Source organism: Panthera tigris, chromosome E1, assembly GCF_018350195.1.
Source record: "Panthera tigris isolate Pti1 chromosome E1, P.tigris_Pti1_mat1.1, whole genome shotgun sequence".
NCBI classification, from domain to species: Eukaryota; Metazoa; Chordata; class Mammalia; order Carnivora; family Felidae; genus Panthera; species Panthera tigris.
In genome coordinates this window covers 44334685-44356459 of record NC_056673.1, presented here as the reverse complement: position 1 = coordinate 44356459, position 21775 = coordinate 44334685, and the positions used below count along the sequence as shown (strand labels likewise).

The following is a 21775-nucleotide window of genomic DNA, read 5'->3' as shown; positions in this document are numbered from 1 at the left end:
CATTTCAATACTTGGACTAAAATGTGATGGAATGTTTGAAAGCTAAAAACAATGCTCAAAAGTAAAACATTTTCAGATCATATGTACCTCAGTTCTTTCAGTATGCAACTGTACTTGTAAACTTTTCTTTCTTCTGAACTTTTTCTCTCCTGAAAAATCAGAGGATTTCTCTTCTCCACAGAGGAATATTGATGTTTCATACCTAAATTGCACAGAAAATTGGAATAATTCCTGAGTTGCTTTTTTTCTTACTTTTTCTTTTTTTCATCTTTTACCTATAGAAAATTTCAAGCATATACAAAAGTAGACAGACTAATGTGATGATTGGGGCGACTGGGTGGGTCAGTCGGTTAAGTGACTTTGGTTCAGATCATGATCTCATGGTTCATGGGTTGGAGCCCCGCATTGGGCTCTGTGCTGACAGTTCAGGGTCTGGAGCCTGCTTCAGATTCTGTGTCTCCCTCTCTCTCTGTCCCTCCCCCACTCATGCTCTGTCTCTGTCTCTCAAAAATAAATAGACATGAAAAAGAATAATGTGACAATCTTCCCATGTACCCATCACCCAGCTTCAATAATAGGCAATCCTATTTCAGCTATATCCCTACTCCAGTTTCTTATTATTTTGAAGCAAATTCCAACATCATATTATTTCATGAGTGAAAATTTTAATATTAATTTCTACAAGGTGTTTTTTCTTTTATTTTTGAAAAAAAAATTTAATGTTTATTTGTGAGAGAGGCAGCGCACAAGCAGAGGAAGGGCAGAGAGAGAGAGAGAGAGAGAGAAAGAGAGACAGAATCCGAAGCAGGCCCCAGGCTCCCAACGCAGGGCTCGAACTCACAAACTGCGAGATCATGACCTGAGCAGAAGTCAGACGCTTAATAAGCCACCCAGGTGCCCCAAGGTGTTTTTTCTTTTAAAAAACCACATTTAAAACACAATTATGACACCCTAAAAGTTAACAATAATTTCTTAGTATCATCAAACATGGTCAGTGTTCAAATTTCCAATTGTTTCATAAATGTCAAAATTTATTAACACTCTGCATAAGGATTCAGTAAGGTCACCATTACAGTTTGTCGATTGATGTGTCTTTTAGATCTCTTTTTTTTATCTATAGGCTCTTTTTCCATGTCTTTTATCATCCTCATTATCACTATTGCCAGGCAATTTGTACTATAGATTTTCCACAGTCTGGATTTTGCTAATTATATCACCATGGTTGTAGAATTTTAAAGACTTGATCAGATTAACTTCAACAGATTAAGTGTTGAACCACTAAATTGTACACCTAAAACTAGAATTATACTATATGTTAACTGGAATTCAAATTAAAACTTAAAAAAGATAGCCAGGTGATTTTAACGTGTAGATAAATTTGATAGTCACTATGCAAACCACAGGCTTGTTCCTATTCAGAACTCCCATCAATTGGTCTATAACTCAGTATTTTATAAGAAATACCTTATTCTTCCTTATAAAGGAACTAAAAGCAAAACTAAAAGCTCTTTAGCAGAAGTGGCTCCTTCTTCTTAGAGTAACCTGCTATACAAGGGCTACTTAAGTAATACAAAGGACAATGAATGGATTGAATCTATAACATCTTCAGATGAATTTGGCCCCAAGCAAAATTGTGATGTAGAGGTAATTTTTATCATGCACCTACCTCACTGCCCTTCCTTAGCAGGTACCTTGCCCTTTTGACTCTCTATCCCTTTAAATCTAATCCCATGAATTCCTGCCCTGAGAGTGCCATTACCTTGCTCTTAGCCCCCCTGAATCTGCCCTATTATTAGTCTCCTCTGCAGTCCTCCACTCACAAAGGGAATGACTTTTACTCTTTTGATTACGACCCAGAGTATAAAATACATTTCTATTGAGATGTAGTACACATATACAAAGAGAGAGAACTGAAGTAATTTCACAAAATAATACTTATTATGTGAAAAACACTCTAGTGTCTTCAATATTATTCAAATTTCTTTTTAAACAAAATACCGGTTAGTGACCTCCTAAGTTGATTTTATAACACACAAGTGAGTCATAATCTAGAATCTACTGCTACTTTATATCACCCATCCTCTCCCCATATATCTCCATTGAGATCTTCATATTTCTGGAATAATTATGATTTCCACATTACTACATGATTTTTCAAATCCTTTATTATTTTTCTAAAGTATAAGTGTGTTTATGTTATGAGCTGCCTCAAACATTTTACAGAATTGGGATGACTTACTATAAATAATGAATAAGTGAAAACATTTGTTCTGTATCCTATTCTTCTAGGGCATTGTGTCTCCCAGGTAACCTAGTTTATACAGTGCTAATGAAAGAATGTAAAGGAACACTTCCACCATCTCCCATTCCTTCCTAGGTGACAAGTTTTATTGCGATGTTCTAGAAATAATTATTTTGCCTTTTGTCACTGAACATAAAGGAATAGTGGGATTCTCCATGAGATTATCACCAGATTTGTCAGCAGGAACCTTGCAGGCCAGAAGGCAGTGGTATGGTATATTTAAAATCCTGGGGGCAAAAAAAACCAAAAACAAAAACTTGCCAACCAAGAGTACTCTACCCCCCAAAGCTGTCCTACAGAACCGAAAGACAGATAGTTTCCCAGACAAAAAAAAAAAAAAAAAAAAGGCTAAAGGAGTTCATCACACTAGATAGACTGACCTTGTAAGAAATGTTAAAGTGGGGGTGCCGGGGTGGCTCAGTCGGTTGAACGTCCACCTTCAGCTCAGGTCACGATCGCATAGCTCGTGAGTTCGAGCCCCATGTCAGGTTCTGTGCTCAAAGCTCAGAGCCTGGAGCCTGCTTCAGATTCTGTGTCTCCCTCTCTCTCTGCCCTTCCCTTGCTCACACTGTCTCTCTCTCTCTCTCAAAAATAATAAATAAACATTAAAAAAGAAAAAAGAAATGTTAAAGGGAGTTCTTCAAGCTAAAATGAAAGGATGCTAATTAGTAACATGAAAACAAATGAAAGTGTAAATCTCACTGGTAGAAGTAAACATATAGTTAAATTCAGAATACTGAAATCTTGTAATGGTGGAAGGTAAATCACATATAACTCTCACATAAAGGTTAAAAGATAAATGTATTAAAAACAACAATAATCTGTTAATGGATACACAAATATAAAAAGATGTAAGTGGTGACATCAGAAACAAAATGAGAGTGAGGTGTTAAAATGCTGAACTTTTGTATACATTTGAAGTTAAGTTGTTACCAGTTTAAAATAGGCTTATAAGATGTTTTAAATTGTTTTTTTTTTTGACGTTTATTTATTTTTGAGACAGAGAGAGACAGAGCATGAACGTGAGTGTCAGAGAGAGGGAGACACAGAATCTGAAACAGGCTCCAGGCTCTGAGCTGTCAGCACAGAGCCCGACGCGGGGCTCGAACTCACAGACCACGAGATCATGACCTGAGCCGAAGTCGGACGCTTAACCGACTGAGCCACCCAGGCGCCCCAATGTTTTATATAAGCCTTATGGTAACCACAAAGCAAAAACCTACAGTAAATATACAAAAGCTAAAAAGAAAGGAATCAAAGTATATCACTAGAAGGGCACCTGGCTGGCTCAGTCAGTGGAACATGTGATTCTTGATCTCGAGGTTGTAAGTTTGAGCCCCACATTGGTTGTAAAGATTACTTAAAAGTTAAAAAATATAATTTTAAGTATATCACTAGAGAAAATCATCAAATCACAAAGGGAGAGAGTAAGAGGAAGAAAGGAACAAAGAAAACAAGCAACCAAGCCAGAAAACAAGGAACAAAATGGCAACAGTAAGTCCATACCTATCAATAATACCTTCAATGTAAATGGACTAAATTCTCCAATCAAAAGACAGAGTGGCTGAATAGATTAAAAGAAAAAAAAAAAAAGACCCAAATATCTGCTGCCTCCTAGAGACTCCCTGCAGCTTTAAGGACACTTATAGACTGAAAGTGAAGGGATGGAAAAAGATATTCCATGAAAATGGAAACCAAAAGAGGGCAAATCTAGCTATATTCATATTAGACAAAATAAATTTCAATAAATATTTTTTGTTTTTTGCTTTTTTAATTTTTTTAATGTTTGTTTATTTTTGAGAGAGAGAGACACACAGAGAGTGAGCGGGGGAGGGGCAGAGACAGAGGGAGACACTGAATCCAAAGCAGGCTCCAGGCTCTGAGCTGTCAGCACAGAGAGCAACACGGGGCTCAAACCCATGAACCATGGGATCATGGCCTGAGCGAACGTCAGTCACTTAACCAACTGAGCCACCCAGGCACCCCTCAATACGTGTTTTTTTTTAATGTTTATTTTTGAGAGAGAGAGACAGAGCATGATTGAGGGAGGGGCAGAGAGAGAGAGGGAGACACAGAATCTGAAATCTGAGCTGTCAGCACAGAACCCCATGTGGAGCTCCAATTCACGAACCGTGAGAGCATGAACTGAGCTGAAGTTGGACGCTTAACTGACTGAGCCACCCAGGTGCTCCCATCAATGTATGTTGGTTTTTTTTTAATGTTTATTTATTTTTGAGAGAGACAGAGACAGAATGCAAGTGGGTTAGGGGCAGAAAGACAGGGAGACACAGAACCCGAAGCAGACTCCAGGCTCTGAGCTGTCAGTACAGAGCCTGATGCGGGGCTCAAACCCACGAGCTGTGAGATCATGACCTGAGCCAAAGTCGGACGCTCAACCGACTGAGCCACTCATGTGTCCCTCAATGTATGTTTTTAAGCCAAAAATTACAACAAGAGACAAACAAGAATCATTACATAATGATAAAGGGGTGAATTAATCAAGAGGATTAATTGCAAGAGGACAATTGCAGTGTTTATGTATCCAATATTAGAGCATCTAAACATATAAAACAAATACTAACAGATCTGAAGGGAGAAATAGACAGCAATGCAACAATAGTAAGGGACACTTAAATACCCCACTTTCAACAGTAGATAGACTAACTAGAGAAAAATGAAGGAGAACATCGAACTTCAACTATACTGGAAACCAAATGGACCTAAGAGACATATAGAGAGCATTCTATCCAACAGCAGCAGCATATACATTCTCCTCAAGCACACATGCAACATTCTCCAGGATAGATAATTTGTTAGGCCACAAAACAAGTCTTTAAAATCTTAAGAAGACTGAAATCATATCAAACATCTTCTGTGACCACAAAGGTATAAAACAAGAAATCAATTACAAGAAAAAAAATGAAAAAAATCACATATGTAGCGATTAAACAATATGTTCCTGAACAACCAATTGGTCAAAGAGAAAATCAAAAGGGAAATAAAAAATACCTGGAGACAAAGTAAATGAAAACACAATATACCAAAACTTATTGGATGCAGCAAAAGCTGTTCTAAGAAAAATGTTTATAGAGATAAACACCTACATAAAGAAAAAAGAGGGGCACCTGGGTGGCTCAGTTGGTTGAGAGTCCGATCGGCTCAGGTCATGATCTCACATGACAGCTGATAGCACAGAGCCTGGAGCCTGCTTTGGATTCTGTGTCTCCCTCTCTCTCTGCCCCTCCCCCACTCACACTCTGTCTCTGTGTCTCAAAAATGGATAAACGTTAAAAAATAAAACTTAAAAAAAAGAAAAAAGAAAGATCTCGAATAAACAACTTAATTTTATACCTCAAGGAACTGGAAGGGAAAAAGGAACTAAGCCCAAAGTTAATAGAAGGAAGGAAATAACAAAACTCAGAAATATAGACTAAAAAGACAATAGAAAAGATAAAAGAAGCTAAGAGTTTGTCTTTTGAAAAAATAATCAAAATTGACAAATCTTACTAGACTAAGAAAAAAAGAAAAGTCTCAAATAAAATCAGAAATAAAGAGGAGACATTCAACTGATAACAGAAATACTAAAGCTCATAAGAAATTTCTATGAACAATTATATGCCAACAAATTAGATAACCTAAAAGAAATTTATAAATTTCTAGAAACATACAAGACTGAATCATGAAGACATAGAAAATGTGAACAGACCAATTATTAGTAAGGAGATTGAATCAGTAATCAAAGACCTCCCAACAAAGTCCAAGATGGCTTCACTGGTGATTTCTACTAAACATTTAAGAATTAACACCAATCCTTCTCAAACTCTTCCCAAAAACTGAAGAGGAGGGAACACTTCCAAACTTGTTTTATGAGGCCAACACTACAGGTAACAAAACCAGACATGGACACTACAAGAAAAGAAATCTGCCGTCCAATATCCCTGATAAACATAGATGCAAAAATTCTCAACGCAATATTTCAATAGTACATTATATTAGTACAATATTAGTACAATACAATATTAATACTAATTAGTACAATACAATACTAATATTGTACAGTATTAGTACAATATACTAATATTTCAATTGTACATTAAGAGGATCATAGACCATGATCTAGTGGGATTTACTTCTGGAATTCAAGGATGGTTCAACATAGGCAAAAAGGTAAATGTGATACCCCACAATATAGGGAAAAACCCATTCCTCTTCTGTGTTTCTCCTTTACTCCTCCACGACTACCACACTCACAACACTTCTGACACCAGATGTGTGAGGTATTCTTTCCCACCACCAAGCAATTCTCTGCCACACCAACTGGGTGTGGCACCAACTGGGTCCTACAATTTACCTCAATTCTAACACTATCTACCTGGATATACTGTCAGATTCCACAGGTTAAGGGATCAGTCCCACAAGACTGCTCCCACCCCACTTGTGCCAATCACAACTCCAGATTGTGACCTGTGCTTTGGACTCATCACCTATAAATGAGAGGCTCCCAAAAGACCCTCCTTGGATTTGATGAATTTGCTAGAAGAGCTCACAGAACTTAGAAAAATAGTTACATATGTTTACCAGTTTATTTTTTAAAATATGATAAAAGATACAGGTGAATAGCCAGATGAAGGGACACATAGGGCAATGTCTGGCAGGATCTTAGCACAGGAGCTTCTGTCCCCAAGGATTTGGGAGGACATCAGCCTCCTGGTATGTGGATGTGTTTACCAACCTGGAAGATCTCTGAATAGGCCTATACTATTGAGATTTTTATGGAGGCTTATTCATGTAGGTAGGATCAATTATTAATTCCATTTCCAGTCCCCTTCCCCTCTCTGGAGAACTTCTAAGGTTGGTGAACACATCCACAGACTAGGAGGGTGACACATCCCAACCCCATGGGGACAGAAGCTCCTGTGCTTGGGACCCTCCCAAACCTCACCCAATGAATATCTTCATGTGACTATTCTTCTGTATACTCAGTCATGTCCTTTAATAAACTGCTGAACATAAATGTTTCCCTGAGTTCTGTGAGATGCTCTAGCAATTAATTAAACCTGAGTAGGGGTCATGGGAACCTCTGATTTGTACCCAAGTCAAACAGATTACAAAATCAATAGACAAAAATCAGTTGTATTTCTATACACTAACAAGAAACTATCAGAAAGATAAATTAAGAAAACAATCCCATTTACAATAGCATCAAAAAACAAAATACTTAGAAACAGATTTAACCAAGGAGGTGAAAGATGAGTACACTGAAAACCATAAAACATTAATGAAAAACACTGAAGAAGACACAAATAAATGGCAGGATGTTTTGTGTTTGTGGACTGGAAGAATTAATATTTTTAAAATGTCTTATACTACCCAAAGTGATTTATATATTAAATGCAATTCCTGTCCAAATTCCACTGGCATTTTTTGCACAGAAGTAGAATAAATAATCCTAAAATTTGTATAGAATCACAAGAGACCTCAAAGAGCTAAAGCAATTTTGAAAAGGAAATAGTAACACTTGTAGAACATAGTAAGCTCTTCGACATTGGACAATAATGTTTTGGATTTGACACAAAAAGCAAAGGCAACAAAACCAAAATTAACAAGCGGGACTACATCAAACTAAAAAGTTTCTGGACAGCAAAGGAAACCATCAGCAAAATGAAAAGGGAATCTATAGAATGGGAGAAAATATTTGCAAACCATATATCTGATGAGTCAATATTCAAATATACAAGGAATTCATACAACTCAATAACATAAATAATCCAATTTTAAAAGGACTTGAATAGACATTTTTCCAAAAAAAGACATACAAATGGCCGACAGGTACATGAAATGGCTCACAATCGCTCATCATCAGGGAAATGCAAATCAAAACCATAATGACGTATCATCTCATACCTGTTAGAATAGCTGTTTTCAAGGAGGCAAGAAACAAGTATTGGCAAGAATGTGGAGGAAAGGAAACACTTGTGCACTGCTGGTGGGAATGTAAATTGGTGCAGCCACTATGGAAAACAATGTGGAGTTTCCTCAAAAAATTAAAAATATAACTACAATATGATCCTGCAATTCCATTTCTGGCTATATATCTGAAGGCAATGAAAACACTCTCAAAGAGATATCTGCACTCCTATATTCATCACAGCATTATTCACAACAGCCAAGGTATGGAAACAATATAAATGTCAATCAACAGATAAATGGCTAAAGATGTGTCATCACACACACACACACACACACACACACACACACACACACACACAGGAATACTACCCAGCCATGCAACATGGATGGACCTTGAGGGCATCATGTGAAGTAAAACAGGTCAGACACAGAAAGGCAAATACTGAATGATCTTATATATATGTGGACTCTAAAAAAGCCAAATTCATAGAAACAGAGAGTAGAAGGGTGGTTTCCAGGGATGGAGGTGGGGGAAATAAGAAAAGGGAGAGGCTGGTAAAAGGGTAGAAACTTTCAGTTAAAAGATAAATAAGGTCTGTGGGCCTAATGTATAACATGGCTATAGTTGATAACACTATATTGCACAATGGAAATTTGCTAAGAGAGTAGAACCTAAGTGTTCTCACCAACATAGTAAGTAAATAAGGTAAATATGTGAAGTGAGTAAAAGGTGGTAATCATTTCACAATGTAAACATATATTAAATCTTCACATTGTAGACTTAAATACATTATTTTGTCAAAAAAGACAAACTTGCAGGCATATGGATAATTGCTCTGCTGTAACTAGAAGCCCATGGTGGCTTATAGGCTTCCACATAGCTGTGAGAGAAATGAGAAAAAAAATGAAAAGAATGGCTACCTAGGAGTTAAAACTATACCAAAAGAAAGGCCACAAATATGCATGATCCTCCACACTTAGTACCTTATGAGAACACAGGAGCTACATTTTTGGTTCTCTCAAGCTTGCAGCAGTATAATTCCATTAAGTGAGTTCAGAGTTTAACTTACCTTTTTTTGTGCTCTAGCCTCAAACCCCTAATTTCATGTGAAATTGTCTTCTGTGTCATTTGAGAAAACTTGATGTCTTTCTTGTTGTCAATATGTCTCGATGGCAAGTTGGTTGCAAGAGAATTACAGCCTTCATCTGATAAATCGCTATTTTCTTCTGCCTGGGGAGTAACCAAGAGCCACAGTCAACCATGTTCTCTTTGCACAGGTAAGTTCAGTATGACCTTCTGGGTCAAATAATTCATTGTAGATAAATATTTTCTCTAAAGTGATGCTACCAGACAGAATTTTGTTGAAAAGGATTTAATTATCAGTGCATTAGTTCAGATTAGGTACATGTTCTAAATGTCACCAACTATCCTTAGTGCATTATGCAGCTATAAAATGCCGAGCATTCGTGAACATACCTAATGGTTGTGGAATCTAGTTCTTAAGGCATCTTTAAACTTACTTCATTAAATTAAAAACTCTTCTCCATGAACATAAGGGAAGGGAAGTGAAAATAATATAAAAACAGGGAGGGGGACGAAACATAAGAGACTCTTAAATATGGAGAACAAACAGAGGGTTACTGGAGGGGCTGTGGGAGGGGAGATGCGTTAAATGGGTAAGGGGCATTAAGGAGTCTCCTCCTGAAATCACTATTGCACTATATGCTAACTAACTTGGATGCAAATTAAAAATATATAAAGTAAAATTTAAAAAAATAATTAAAAAGAAATAAAAACTCTTCTCTACATCCACTATCAAGAGGATGAGAAGACAAGCCACAGACTGAGAGTAAATACTTAGAAAAGACATATCTGATAATGGGCTTTACTCAAAGTACTGTTATTCTGTATATTCAAAAATATATACAAAGAACTCTTAACAATAAGAAAAAGCACATCCCAACTTAAAAATGGGAAAAAGATCTTAACAAAGAAGACGTGCAGATGGCAAACAAGCAAACGAAAAGATCATTTGCTCAACATCATGTCAATAGGAAAGTGCAAATTAAAACATCAAGATACCACTACACATCTGTTAAAATGGCCAAATCCAAAATACTGACAAAACCAAATGCTGGCAAGGATGTGGAGCAAGAGGAACTCTTATTCATTGCTGGTGGGAATGCAAAATGGTACAACCACTTTGAAAGACAGTACTAAACACACTTATACCATATTTTGCAGCAATTACACCTTACTGGTATTTACCAAAGGAGTAGAAAACATATATCCACACAAAAACCTGCACACAGACGTTTAAAACAGCTTTATTCAGAATTGCCAAAACTTGGGGAAAAAAACAGTGCCCTTCAGCAGATGAATGGCAGTAGATTCAGTACATGAACTGTGGTACATCTAGAAAATGGAATACTATCTGGCACTAAAAAGAAAGGAACTATCAAGCCATGAAAAGACATGGAGGAAACTTAAATACATATTGCTAAGTAAAATAAGCCCATCTGCAAAGGCTACATACTATATGATTCCAACTATACGACATTCTGAATAGGTTAAACTATGAAGACTACAGAGACCAGCGGTAGTCAGTGGAGGAGGGAGAAAACGAATAAGCAGAGCACAGAAGATACGTAGGGCAGTGAAACTATTCTATATACTATAATAATGGCTACATGTCACTATACATTTGTCCAAACTCACAACGTGCACAATACTGAATCAACCCCAATGTAAAGTATGGACTTTGGGTGATAAAGATATGTCTGTGTAGGTTTATTGATTGTAACAAATGTACCACGGTGGTGTAGGATGTTGATAGTGGAGGAGGCTGCACATGTATAGAGGCAGGGAGTATATGGGAACTCCCCACTCAACTTTGCTGTGAATCTAAAACTGCTCTAAAAAATAAAAGTCTATCGAGAAAAAAAATAAAGCAGCTATATTTCTTCTAAACAGACACCTCCCCCTCCAAAAAAGAACTAGGGCCTACGAGCAATGAACATGTTTAGAAAAAGAGGAATGAAGTGAGAAATATACTCTTTTGAAATGCGGCTGTTTGCAGGTCATCTGGGTAGCTCAGTGGGTTAAGCATCCAGCTCTTGGTTTCAGCTTAGGACATGATCTCACAGTTCATGAGTTCGAGCCCTGCATCGGGCTCTTTGCTGACAGTGCAGAGCCTGCTTGGGATTCTCTCTCTCCTTCTCTCTCTCTGCCCCTCCACTGTTCATCCTCACTTTCTCTCTCTCTCTCTCTCTCTCTCTCTCTCTCTCTCTCTCAAAAATAAAGAAACTTAAAAAAAAAACAAAAACATGGCTGCTTGCTTAAAACAACAGGACTGCATCTAGCTGATCAAAGGTATATTAGTTTTTAACCCTTGAACAAATTACAAAGGCCATGTATAAAGCAGATCACTAAGGGAGTTTAGAGAATCTCTATCTCTACACAAAATGTAAATTAAGGGAACTATTTCAGTGACTTTTAGGGTCTGCGTACATTCATCTTACAACAGAGGCACACCTTTAACAACCTGCTTCAAAAAGGCAATCTGATTTGCTGCCCTAATATTTATTAGGAATGATGAAAAGTTTCCTAGAGATGTTGAGAAAAATGACTCAAAACAGAAACCAGGAAAATAAAAGCAGGAAGATCTAAAAAGACAGAGAGGCACAAAAACCTGTTATCAAAGACCAGATGAACAGAAGCAGTCAAATAGTGAACAGAAACTTTGATGATACAGAAAAGGAAGAAAATAATCTCTGAAATTCTGTGGTTAAAGGTGAACCGTCTATGAAGTATAAACTACACAGCCTAAGGAAGACAAACTGGTATGATATATTAATGCTGTTAATTATTTTAACTTTTAAGAATCAGCTCTTCCAAATCAGCTCATGAGGATACAATCAACTATTAGGTATAAAAAAGTGGAACAGGTTAGTAGACATATCACACTTCTTGGCACTTAGCAAGAAGCCTTGAAATTGTTTTTTGTTTTTTTTTTTTGCGGGGGTGGGGGGGCGCCTGAGTGGCTCAGTTGGTTAAACATCTGACTTTTGTTTTTAATTTTTTTAATGTTTATTTATTTTTGAGAGAAAAAGAGACACAGATGAGTGGGAGAGAGGCAGAGAGAGAGGAAGACACAGAATCCAAAGCAGGCTCCAGGCTCTGAGCTGTCAGCACATAGCCCGTCGTGGGGCTTGAACCCAAGAACCATGAGATCATGATCTGAACCAAAGATGGATGCTTAACCGACTGAGCTGCCCAGGTGCCCCTAACTTTTGATTTCAGCTCAGGTCATGATCTCACAGTTTGTGAGATCCAGCCTCACACCACGCTGTCTGCTGACAGCACAGAGCCTGCTTGGGATCCTCTCTCTACTTCTCTCTGCCCCTCTCCCACTCATGTTCTCTCTAGTGCACATGTGCTCTCTCTCAAAATAAAGAAATAAACGTTAAAAACATTTTTTTTTTTATTTCTTTCGGATTACAGTATAGGTACATGTCATATGGTAGCACCAGATCCATTGAAAGCATATATTTAAAAGGTTAAGACTCTCAGTTGACAATGTTGAATTTTTCCTGAGCCTTGTGCTCCTGGAAAACAGTGAAGATTAAAGGAATCCCTTCACCCTTTTGTGTTCTGAAAAATGGCTTGCTGCAAGGAATCACCCTTCTCCCCCATAAGCTTTAGATAAAACTCACAGATGCCACCCTTGTTTACCTATGACAAGGCCAAATATCTTCAAAATTCCTTTTCTTTGCTCTATGAAATGATTTGCTAAACTGTTTTAACCCCACTGATTAATTAGAACAAAAGGATTATTAGCCAAAATGTGGTTAAGCTTTCCTCCTTCCTCCAGGCCCCTAAAATATTCTCTGATCTGTTTATCTCATCATGCCACTCTTTCATCCCACTTCCCCAAATCCAGTTCCTAGCCTTGTTGACTCCTCTCCATGAAAGAAAAGCCATTTTTGCCTAGCCCTTGAGCTCCTTGAAGATCTTATGGTCACAGCCTTCCCTCTCCTATTTCAATAAATAGTCCCTTTCCTCCCTTGGAATAATCCTTTCGAATAAAGTCTCTCCTTACTAAGTCCGGGTTTGTTTTTTGTTTGACACAATACTGGCCAATGGATAAGAACATCTCCTGAATCACAGGGGAGAAGGCTAGAGACACTTGGTATCTTTTAGATTACCTTCTGGTTAGATTCCCACATCATTAATTATGTTACCTACAACCATTTATGTAGGTTTAAATCCTTTATTCTCCTAAAAAATTATCCCAGTCCCCTACCCCGCAAAATACTCTCAACATACACCACAGACCTCTTGATATTGCTGGCATGAAAGTTCATTATATGCCCACTAAAAGAACTCAAAACTCACCTTAGTTATTAAAAGATCCTATAATTATATTGCTCTATGAATCTGCTTACTGATTATGGGTGTGAGATAAATATAAACTAATTTTTTAATGTAAACTATTTTTAAAGAAGAAGAAGAAGCAGCAGCAGCAGCAGCAGCCTTTAGAAACTATTTTTGAAAAAAATACCTGGCAGAATAAAGGTACTTTACTTTCCATTTTTCAGTTTAGAGATAAATTCGGCCCTTGAGGACTCAAAGGTCTTGATGAACAAGTATGAATGAGCACAAAAGGATTTCCTGCCAAAAAAAAAAAAAGATAAGAAAAAAATCATATGCCTGCTTAAGAGACTTAATTACATTTACCTACCTAGTTATCCCTGTAATGTAACACAGTATAATACCAAATAGATATTCCCCAAGCCATATATGTGTACAAAAACTAGAAAAAGCAGTTAGTAGATTGTAATTCACAGGAGATCACACCGTCCCTTAATTTTACCTTTTGTGGTATAAGAAGTAGAGAAATCCAAAACAAATGACATAAAAGGCAGAGAAATCCAGTTATATTTATTTATTCAAATAAACCCAGAGAAACAGAACTACTAACATAGCAGCAATTCCCAATGTTATTAAATGCTTACTATATACTAGACATTATGATGAACACTTTAACATAAATTATTTCATTTATTCCTTACAGATATTTTTTTAAGGAATTATCATTATCTTTATTTTACAGATGAGGAAAATAAAGACTCAGATCAAGTTGTCCAAGATTAAACCGCCAACAAATAGCGGAGTCAGAATTTGAAGTCAGACAGCCTAACTCAAGAGCCATGGTCTTGAGTCAGCACCCTATAACATCGCCTCTCAAAAAAATACTATTGTAAACAAAAGATGCCTTAGCCTGTTTTAAATCAAAGACTTCCACATCACATACCAACCAATTTTCAAAATTCCTCGCATTTTCACAGGTTTTTTTTACTTACATCTGAGTTACAGTGGATGTGCTATTTATTACATTGCTAGTTATATTACATTGTTACAATTTTCAGGGTCATTTTCATACCATGAAGTTTTACTGCAAGTATTAATATTCTTAACAGAGATAGGACTTTAAAATCACTTACTTCTGAAATGTTATACTAATTACTGCTGAATGTGGTATGTCCAACATTCCTGGAATTCAAACCATGTTAAAAATCAAATGAAACCTTGTGACAAATAGCCATCTCAGAAGACATTAGGTGGCTATGCAGATTTCCCCAGCAACCCACTCGATGTAACCTCTTCGAGGTCTTCTCTAATGAGCTCAATCTTTACTTAGCAACTATTTGGTATAGTATGGTCTCCACCATTGTTACTGTCTTCACTATTCAACTGGCATTAATCATTTGCCTTGTATTTTTATTTGCCACATATACATCTCCTATATCAACTATAACTTATATTTCATGGATGGACTGAAAGAATGGATTGGTATCTTATTCTTTGAATTATTTCTCACAATAACAAGCACAATGCTATATGTATAAAACAAAGGAAGGAAAGAAAGAAAGGAGGGGGAAGAGAGGGAGGAGGGAAGAAAGAAAGGAAAGGAAAGGAAAGGAAAGGAAAGGAAAGGAAAGGAAAGGAAAGGAGGCATGTCTTCCTTATGGCGCTTACTCACCAACAGCTTCTTAAGTTATCAAAGTACCTAATTAAGCACTGTAAGCTTTATTTAAAAAAACCATGAAAGGAGGAATTGTTTCATAATTTTTTGACCTATCAAAAAGTTGACTGGTTTTAATCTGCTGGATGAATCAAATACTACATAACCCTCTCCAAGCTAAGAGAAAAAATAGTACAGGAAGTCCCTTCCCCATAAATCTGACAAAAGATGTCTCGAGTCTTTCAATCCTATGATACATATATGAACTTGCAAGGACAAACCAAGAGAAATGAACTTGTATTTCTCTTGTCCAATCTATCCGTTCGTCTCTCCATCCATGAATTCAACATATACTGCATGCTTACTATGTACTAAGCTCTCCTCCAGGCTGAAAACAGAGACAACAGGGATACAGCAGTGAAAAAACAGGAAAAAATAAATCCTGTTTATTTATCCAGCTCCTTATGGAGCTTACATCCTAGTCAAGGAGAGACAATAAAATAGATGAATAAGAAAAATATGTAGTATGTTAATCTGTGATAAGTACTAAAGGGGAAAAAAATGTAAAGTAGGGAAAAAAGTGAAGTACGATGTTAAGGAAGAGAAGCAGGGAACAGATAAGGTAGCCAAGAAAGACCTTACTGAGAGGGAGACTTGTGCATACAGATCTGAAGGAATGAAAGTAGGAAGCCAATGAATATCTTAGGGGACAGCACTTCAGCCAGAGAAAAGCAAGTACCTAGGCTCAGAAGTAAGAAGGAGCTTCATTGTTCAAGGAACAGTGGGAAAGCCCATAAAGCTGAAACAGAAAAAGCAAAGTGAAAGAAGTGGGGATCAGAGGGGTCAAGGAAGGGGGGCAGAAATAGAGGGCCCTTAAATCATTGTAAAAACTTTGGCTTGTGCTCTGAGATGGGAAGCCTTGAGACCGTTTTGAGAAGGGAGATGACATGATGTAAAGTCCTTTCTGAAAGGATCACTCTAGTCGTCACAAAGAGGATAACCAGGTGGGGCTAGATTCCTAAAAGCCAAGTGGAAAAAAGTACTCCAAAAGAAGAATGAGTAATTGCCTGGGTGGTTCAGTTGGTTAAGGGTCTGACTCTCTTTTTTTTTTTTTTTTTAATTTTTTTTAACCTTTTTATTTATTTTTGAGACAGAGAGAGATAGAGCATGAACTGGGGAGGAGCAGAGAGAGAGGGAGACACAGAATCTGAAACAGGCTCCAGGCTCTGAGCTGTCAGCACAGAGCCCGACGCGGGGCTCAAACTCACAGACCGTGAGATCGTGACCTGAACCGAAGTCGGGTGCCCAACCGACCGAGCCACACAGGCGCCCCTAAGGGTCTGACTCTTGATTTCAGCTCAGGTCATGATCTCAAGGTTCATGAGGTCCAGCCCCTCATCAGGCTCTGCACTGACAGTGCAGAGCCTGCTTGGGATTCTCTCTTTCCCTCTCTCTCTGCCCCTACCCTGCCCTCTCTCTCTCTCAAAATAAATTTCAAAAAAAAAAAGAAGAATGAGTAATCAGCTGTGACAAACACTGCCAACAGGTGAAGTGAGAGGAGTACTGAATGGCTGATTAGGTTTTCCAACATGGAGGACACCAACGACCCCAAGAGGAGCCATTTGGGTAGTATGGTAAGGAAATAATGTCCTTGGAGTGAGTTCAAGAGAGAACGGAGGAGAGAAAACAGAGACAAACAGAAGAGAGGACTCTTTCAAAGAGTATGCTTTAAAGGGGAAAAGAAATGAGGTAGCAGCTCAGGGGCAAAGGGGTTACGAGGGTTGAAGATGGGGGAAAATAAAGGCATGTTCATACGCTGATTAGAATAATCTAGTAGAGAAGCAAAAATTGATCACACTGGAGGGGAGAATTACTGAAACAATATTCTCAAGTAGGATAAAGGAGATGAGATTTAGGGCACAAGGGCAGGGTCTGTCCTTAGCTGAGAATATACTTACAATAATAGGAGACATGACAGAGTAATTGGGCTTAATTACATGAAGACCAAGTAAGTAGATGTGGTTGTAGAGGCTTGTGAAAATCATCTGATTGCTGTGAGTTTTCTTTTATTATTTAACATCTATATTATATATATAAACTTTTAAGATGGAAATCATCTGATTGCTGAGTTCTCTTTTATTATTTGATATATAGATAAGCTTTTATTATTTCATATATATATATATATATATATATATATATATATGCTTTTAAGTAGGCTCCACAACCCTGAGATCAAGACTCATATGCTTTACTGACTGAGCCAGCCAGCTGCTCTCGATTGATTTAGTTTTCTTAGTGAAGCAGGAAGCAGCATAATCAACTGAGAACAAGGATGTGAGAGAAGATGCTAGAGGTTTGAGGACAAAGGTATTGTTATAGAACAGTCATCTAGGAGAATGGGAGAATTAATAGCCCAGGGGTACCTGATAAAGTTGTTGGGCAGCCTCAAGGGTCCCTTGAGGAAAGGACAGTGAATTTAAAGTGAAACCAGGAAGCATGGTTGTGGTTTTTTTCTCTAGCTGTGTTCAATGCAGAGATCTAGATTTAATCTAAGATTATGATTTAGCCAAGAAAGTAAAATGAACTGAAAATGTGATAAGGAAACTGGGGGGAAATGCAAGGGAATGGTTTTAATTATCGACCATGTAACAAACGGAGTAGGTGGGTGGGAAATAAGTATGAGAGACGGTGAGTGACCATCTAAAAAAAAAAAAAAAAAAAAGGTAGACTGAAGATCCTGGTGGGGTCCAAGGATTATTAGAGTCAGAGTGAGCCTGAAAGACAGGAATGTGATGGTTGGAGAATGGCACACACAGTATTCCCCCACCTTATGCATGGAGACCTGTTCACAGACCCCCAATGGAAGCCTCAAACTACAGAGTATCAAACCCAGTATATATTGTTTTTACCTAAACACAAATGCCTACAATAAAGTTTAATTTCCAAATAAGGCACAGTAAGAAATTAGCAATAATTAATAAATTAATTGAGAATTAATTTTTCATACTGAGAATACGAAAAAGGGAACAAGTGACTGAGGAAAGGTTAAATAATTGTAGGAAGACAGGAACTGAGAGATCAGAGTACTGGAAGGATCATCTACATGAATGCTAAAGTCACAAGAATCATGACAGGAGTACAGTTAGAGCAGCAGAAAGCCAGGAGCTGAAATTTAACTAAAGCAACAAGGAGTGGCAGTGGGTGGTATAATCTGATAACGCGAGATGCAAAACTGAGCATTTTGAAAATGGAACGAAGAAATGTCTGGAAGCACCTATGAGAATCAAGAAGGGGTCATCTACTCACCCTCTAGTCCCGGTAGTACTAGGAGAGCGAGAGAGAAAACCACCACCACCAGCCATACGTATGTTCTGCCCACCACATTCCCAGATACACAGTCTTTTCTCATTTTCCCTTACATCTCGGTGGTCACTATCTGATTCATCAAAAACTCCCAAAAAGAAGGAAATTCAAAACCGTCTGATACATCACAAGTATTTTTTAAAGTATCATGACTGATTCAGTCCCCATGTAGATCAAGCTATCATATTATTATTAAAGGGTTTTCCATTCCTTGGCAGAGTATAGAATTTTCAAAATTTTATAATTTAATACATACATTAAAATTAGGGGAGGAAGACATCCAGATGGCCAACAGACACATGAAAAGATGCTCAACATCACTCATCATCAGGGAAATACAGATCAAAAGCACAATGAGATATCACATCACACCTGTCAGAATGGCTAAATTCAAAAACACAAGAAACAAATGTTAGTGAGGATATAGAGAAAAAGGAATCCTTGTGCACTGTTGGTGGGAATGCAAGTTGGTGCAGCCACTATGGAAAACAGTATGGAGGTTCCTTAAAAAGTTAAAAGTAGAATTACCATATGATCCAGTATCAGACGATTCGATATTTACCGAAAGAATACAAAAACAGTAATTCAAAAAGATATATGGGGGTACCTGGGCAGCTCAGTCAGTTAAGCAACCAATTTGGTTCAGGTCATAGTCTCGTGGTTTGTGGGTTCAAGCTCCACATTGATTGGTCTCTGTACTGACAGCTCAGACCCTGGAGCCTGCTTCAGATTCTGTGTCTCCCTTTCTCTCTGCCCCTCCCCTGCTTGCGCTCAGTCTCTCTCTAAAATAAACATTAAATTTTTTTTTAAACTATATGCACCCCTATGTTTACTGCAGCATTATCTACAATAGCCAAATTTTGGAAGCAGCTCAAGTGTTAGCAGCCCATCTATCCATTGATAGATGAATGGATAAAGGGGTGGTATACATACACACACACACACACACACACACACGCACACACATTGGAATATTACTCAGCCATAAAAAAGAATGAATAATCTTGCCATTTGCAACAGCACGGATGGAGCTAGACAGTATAATGCTAAGTGAAATGTGTCAGAAAAGACAAATACCACAAGATCTCACTCATATGTTATGAAACAAAGGGAAAAAAAGGGACAAACCAAGAAACACTCTTAACTATAGAAAATAAACTAATGGTTACAAGAGGGGAGGTGGGTGGAGAATGGGTCAAATAGCTGAAGGGATTAAGAGTACACTTATCATGATGAGCACTAAGTAATGTATACAATTGCTGAATATTGTACACCTAAAACTAACACTTTATGTTAACTATATTGAAATTTAAATAAGCAAACTTTAAAAGCCGTAAATGAAGTCGGGGAGGAGTGCTTATTGTTACATGAAATCATAGAATCCACAACAGAGCTAGGATGATTTCAGAAATCTTTCTGGTCAGGGGTGCCTGAGTGGCTCAGTGGGTTAAGCTTCTGACTTCAGCTCAGCTCATGATCTTACGGGGCGGGGGGTTTCGAGCCCCACATCGGGCTCTGTGCTGACAATTCAGAGTCTGGGGGCTGCTGCAGATTCTGGGTCTTCCTCTCTCTCTGCCCCTGCCGCACTTGTACTCTCTCTCTCAAAAATAAACAAACATTTAAAAAAAAGAAATCTTTCTGGTCTAATACCTTAATTATATATAAGGAAGCTGATACACAGAAAGATTGTGATTTGCTCACACAACGTACACAAAATAGTAGCAAAATTCAGGTCCTGACTCCCAAATCCAGGGATACTTTCACTAAATTTACACTGCTGCTTAGTAAACCCAGAGGCACAGCTAGGCAGAAATATGGAGAATCTAACTTTATTTTGTTTTTAGCGCTCTGATGTTTGCACTGCGCTTTCACAACTGCACTTTCTCACTTGCTGAGTTACCACCACCTCCACATCTGCTTCCCTCCCATCACCCACCCCTTCTGCAAAGTACTTTCTACTCTTTCCATTTGGGTTCCCTTCCAAACCGCCCCCTCACTTCCTCCCTCACTTCCCTTGCAGCGATGACCGCAAACGTCCATTAACAGCAACTGCAGACACCTCTTCACCGCACCTGTTGCCCTTAACGTTCACACATGACCGGCACCACCCCCAACTACCACCTTTAACAATACTGACTGAACTTCCACTTCATGGAAGAACCTGTGCTGTGGAACATTCCAACAGGCCCTGCTCGTTTAGCCTTCTGGCGAAGAAAGTGAGTAGACCTGTGAACACGTTAAACCACTCACCAGATGAAAACAAGTGCTCTACTAGAGGTCTGAGGGTTTGCTCAAGAAGCAGGGAAGCGTCCCAGCCACCATGACCTCCACCCTTCTAGAACCACCACCATTTCCGAGGCACCACGGGATCCAGCCGCGTCTGCCCCTTTAGTGCCCGGCCCGCCCAGTCACATCGCTGCCCCTTCTGGAACCTTCGTCCATCTCCGTAATTGTTCTACTTTGTCCCTCGCACCGGGTGGCACGCTCCTCGGCAAGTCTTGCCTCTCCACCTGTGTCCCCCCGGGGGGGTCCCACCGTGAACCCCCTCGGGCTCCCAAGGGTGTCCCCCTCCTCCCGCCTCACGGGCCGAGGCCCTAGCCCAACGGGATCCGAAGGTCCTAGCTGCAGGCCGCTCAGCCCCCCGCGTGGCCCGGCGCTCTCGCTGCGCCGCCTTCCCGGGCTCCCACGCGACGAAGCCCCGCCCCCAGGTCACCTGACCGAGGCCGACGCTCCGCCCGCTGAGAGGCCCGCGCTGGAAGAGCGCGGGACCCAGGGCACGGCCACCGCCACCGCCTCCGCCACCGCGCAGGGGCTCCGGGGCAGCCGGGAGCGGCTGAGCTCGCCGCCGCCTCCGCGCCGACTGGACGGCGCTGCGGCCCCGCGGCTCCACCCCACCTCACAAGGGCCTGTGACCTCACCTGGCCCCGCTCGGCGGCCCAGACGCGAGCTCCTCCCCGCGCGCTGTCCTCCCGGCACCTGGATTTCGCCGTCCATCCCGCACTCCCTACCCTTCCTGCAGCTGTCTTCGTTCCCTGGTGCAGTGTCCCGCCCCAGTCTGACATCTTTTCAGGATTATCCTGTATCCATCCTTTGAATACTTCCCGCCCTGCCTTCGAAAACATTCCATCCTTCTTGGTTTCTACCGCTCTGTACCGGACAACAGCGCAGA

At 39.2% G+C, this 21775-nt stretch overlaps 1 protein-coding gene across 1 annotated transcript in view; it reads right to left on the bottom strand.

The window, feature by feature from the left end:
* EFCAB13 (EF-hand calcium binding domain 13) overlaps positions 1–21401 on the bottom strand; it is a 111244-nt gene extending 89843 nt beyond the window's left edge. The window contains exons 1-4 of the mRNA XM_042966011.1: positions 21320–21401; positions 13777–13886; positions 9283–9443; positions 88–202 (exon numbers count right to left, since the gene is read on the bottom strand). Of these exons, the coding sequence (XP_042821945.1) occupies positions 88–202; positions 9283–9443; positions 13777–13806 (306 nt within the window). The 5' untranslated portion in view covers positions 13807–13886; positions 21320–21401. The remainder of the gene's footprint in view (positions 1–87; positions 203–9282; positions 9444–13776; positions 13887–21319) is intronic.
* Positions 21402–21775: the final 374 nt, after the last annotated feature.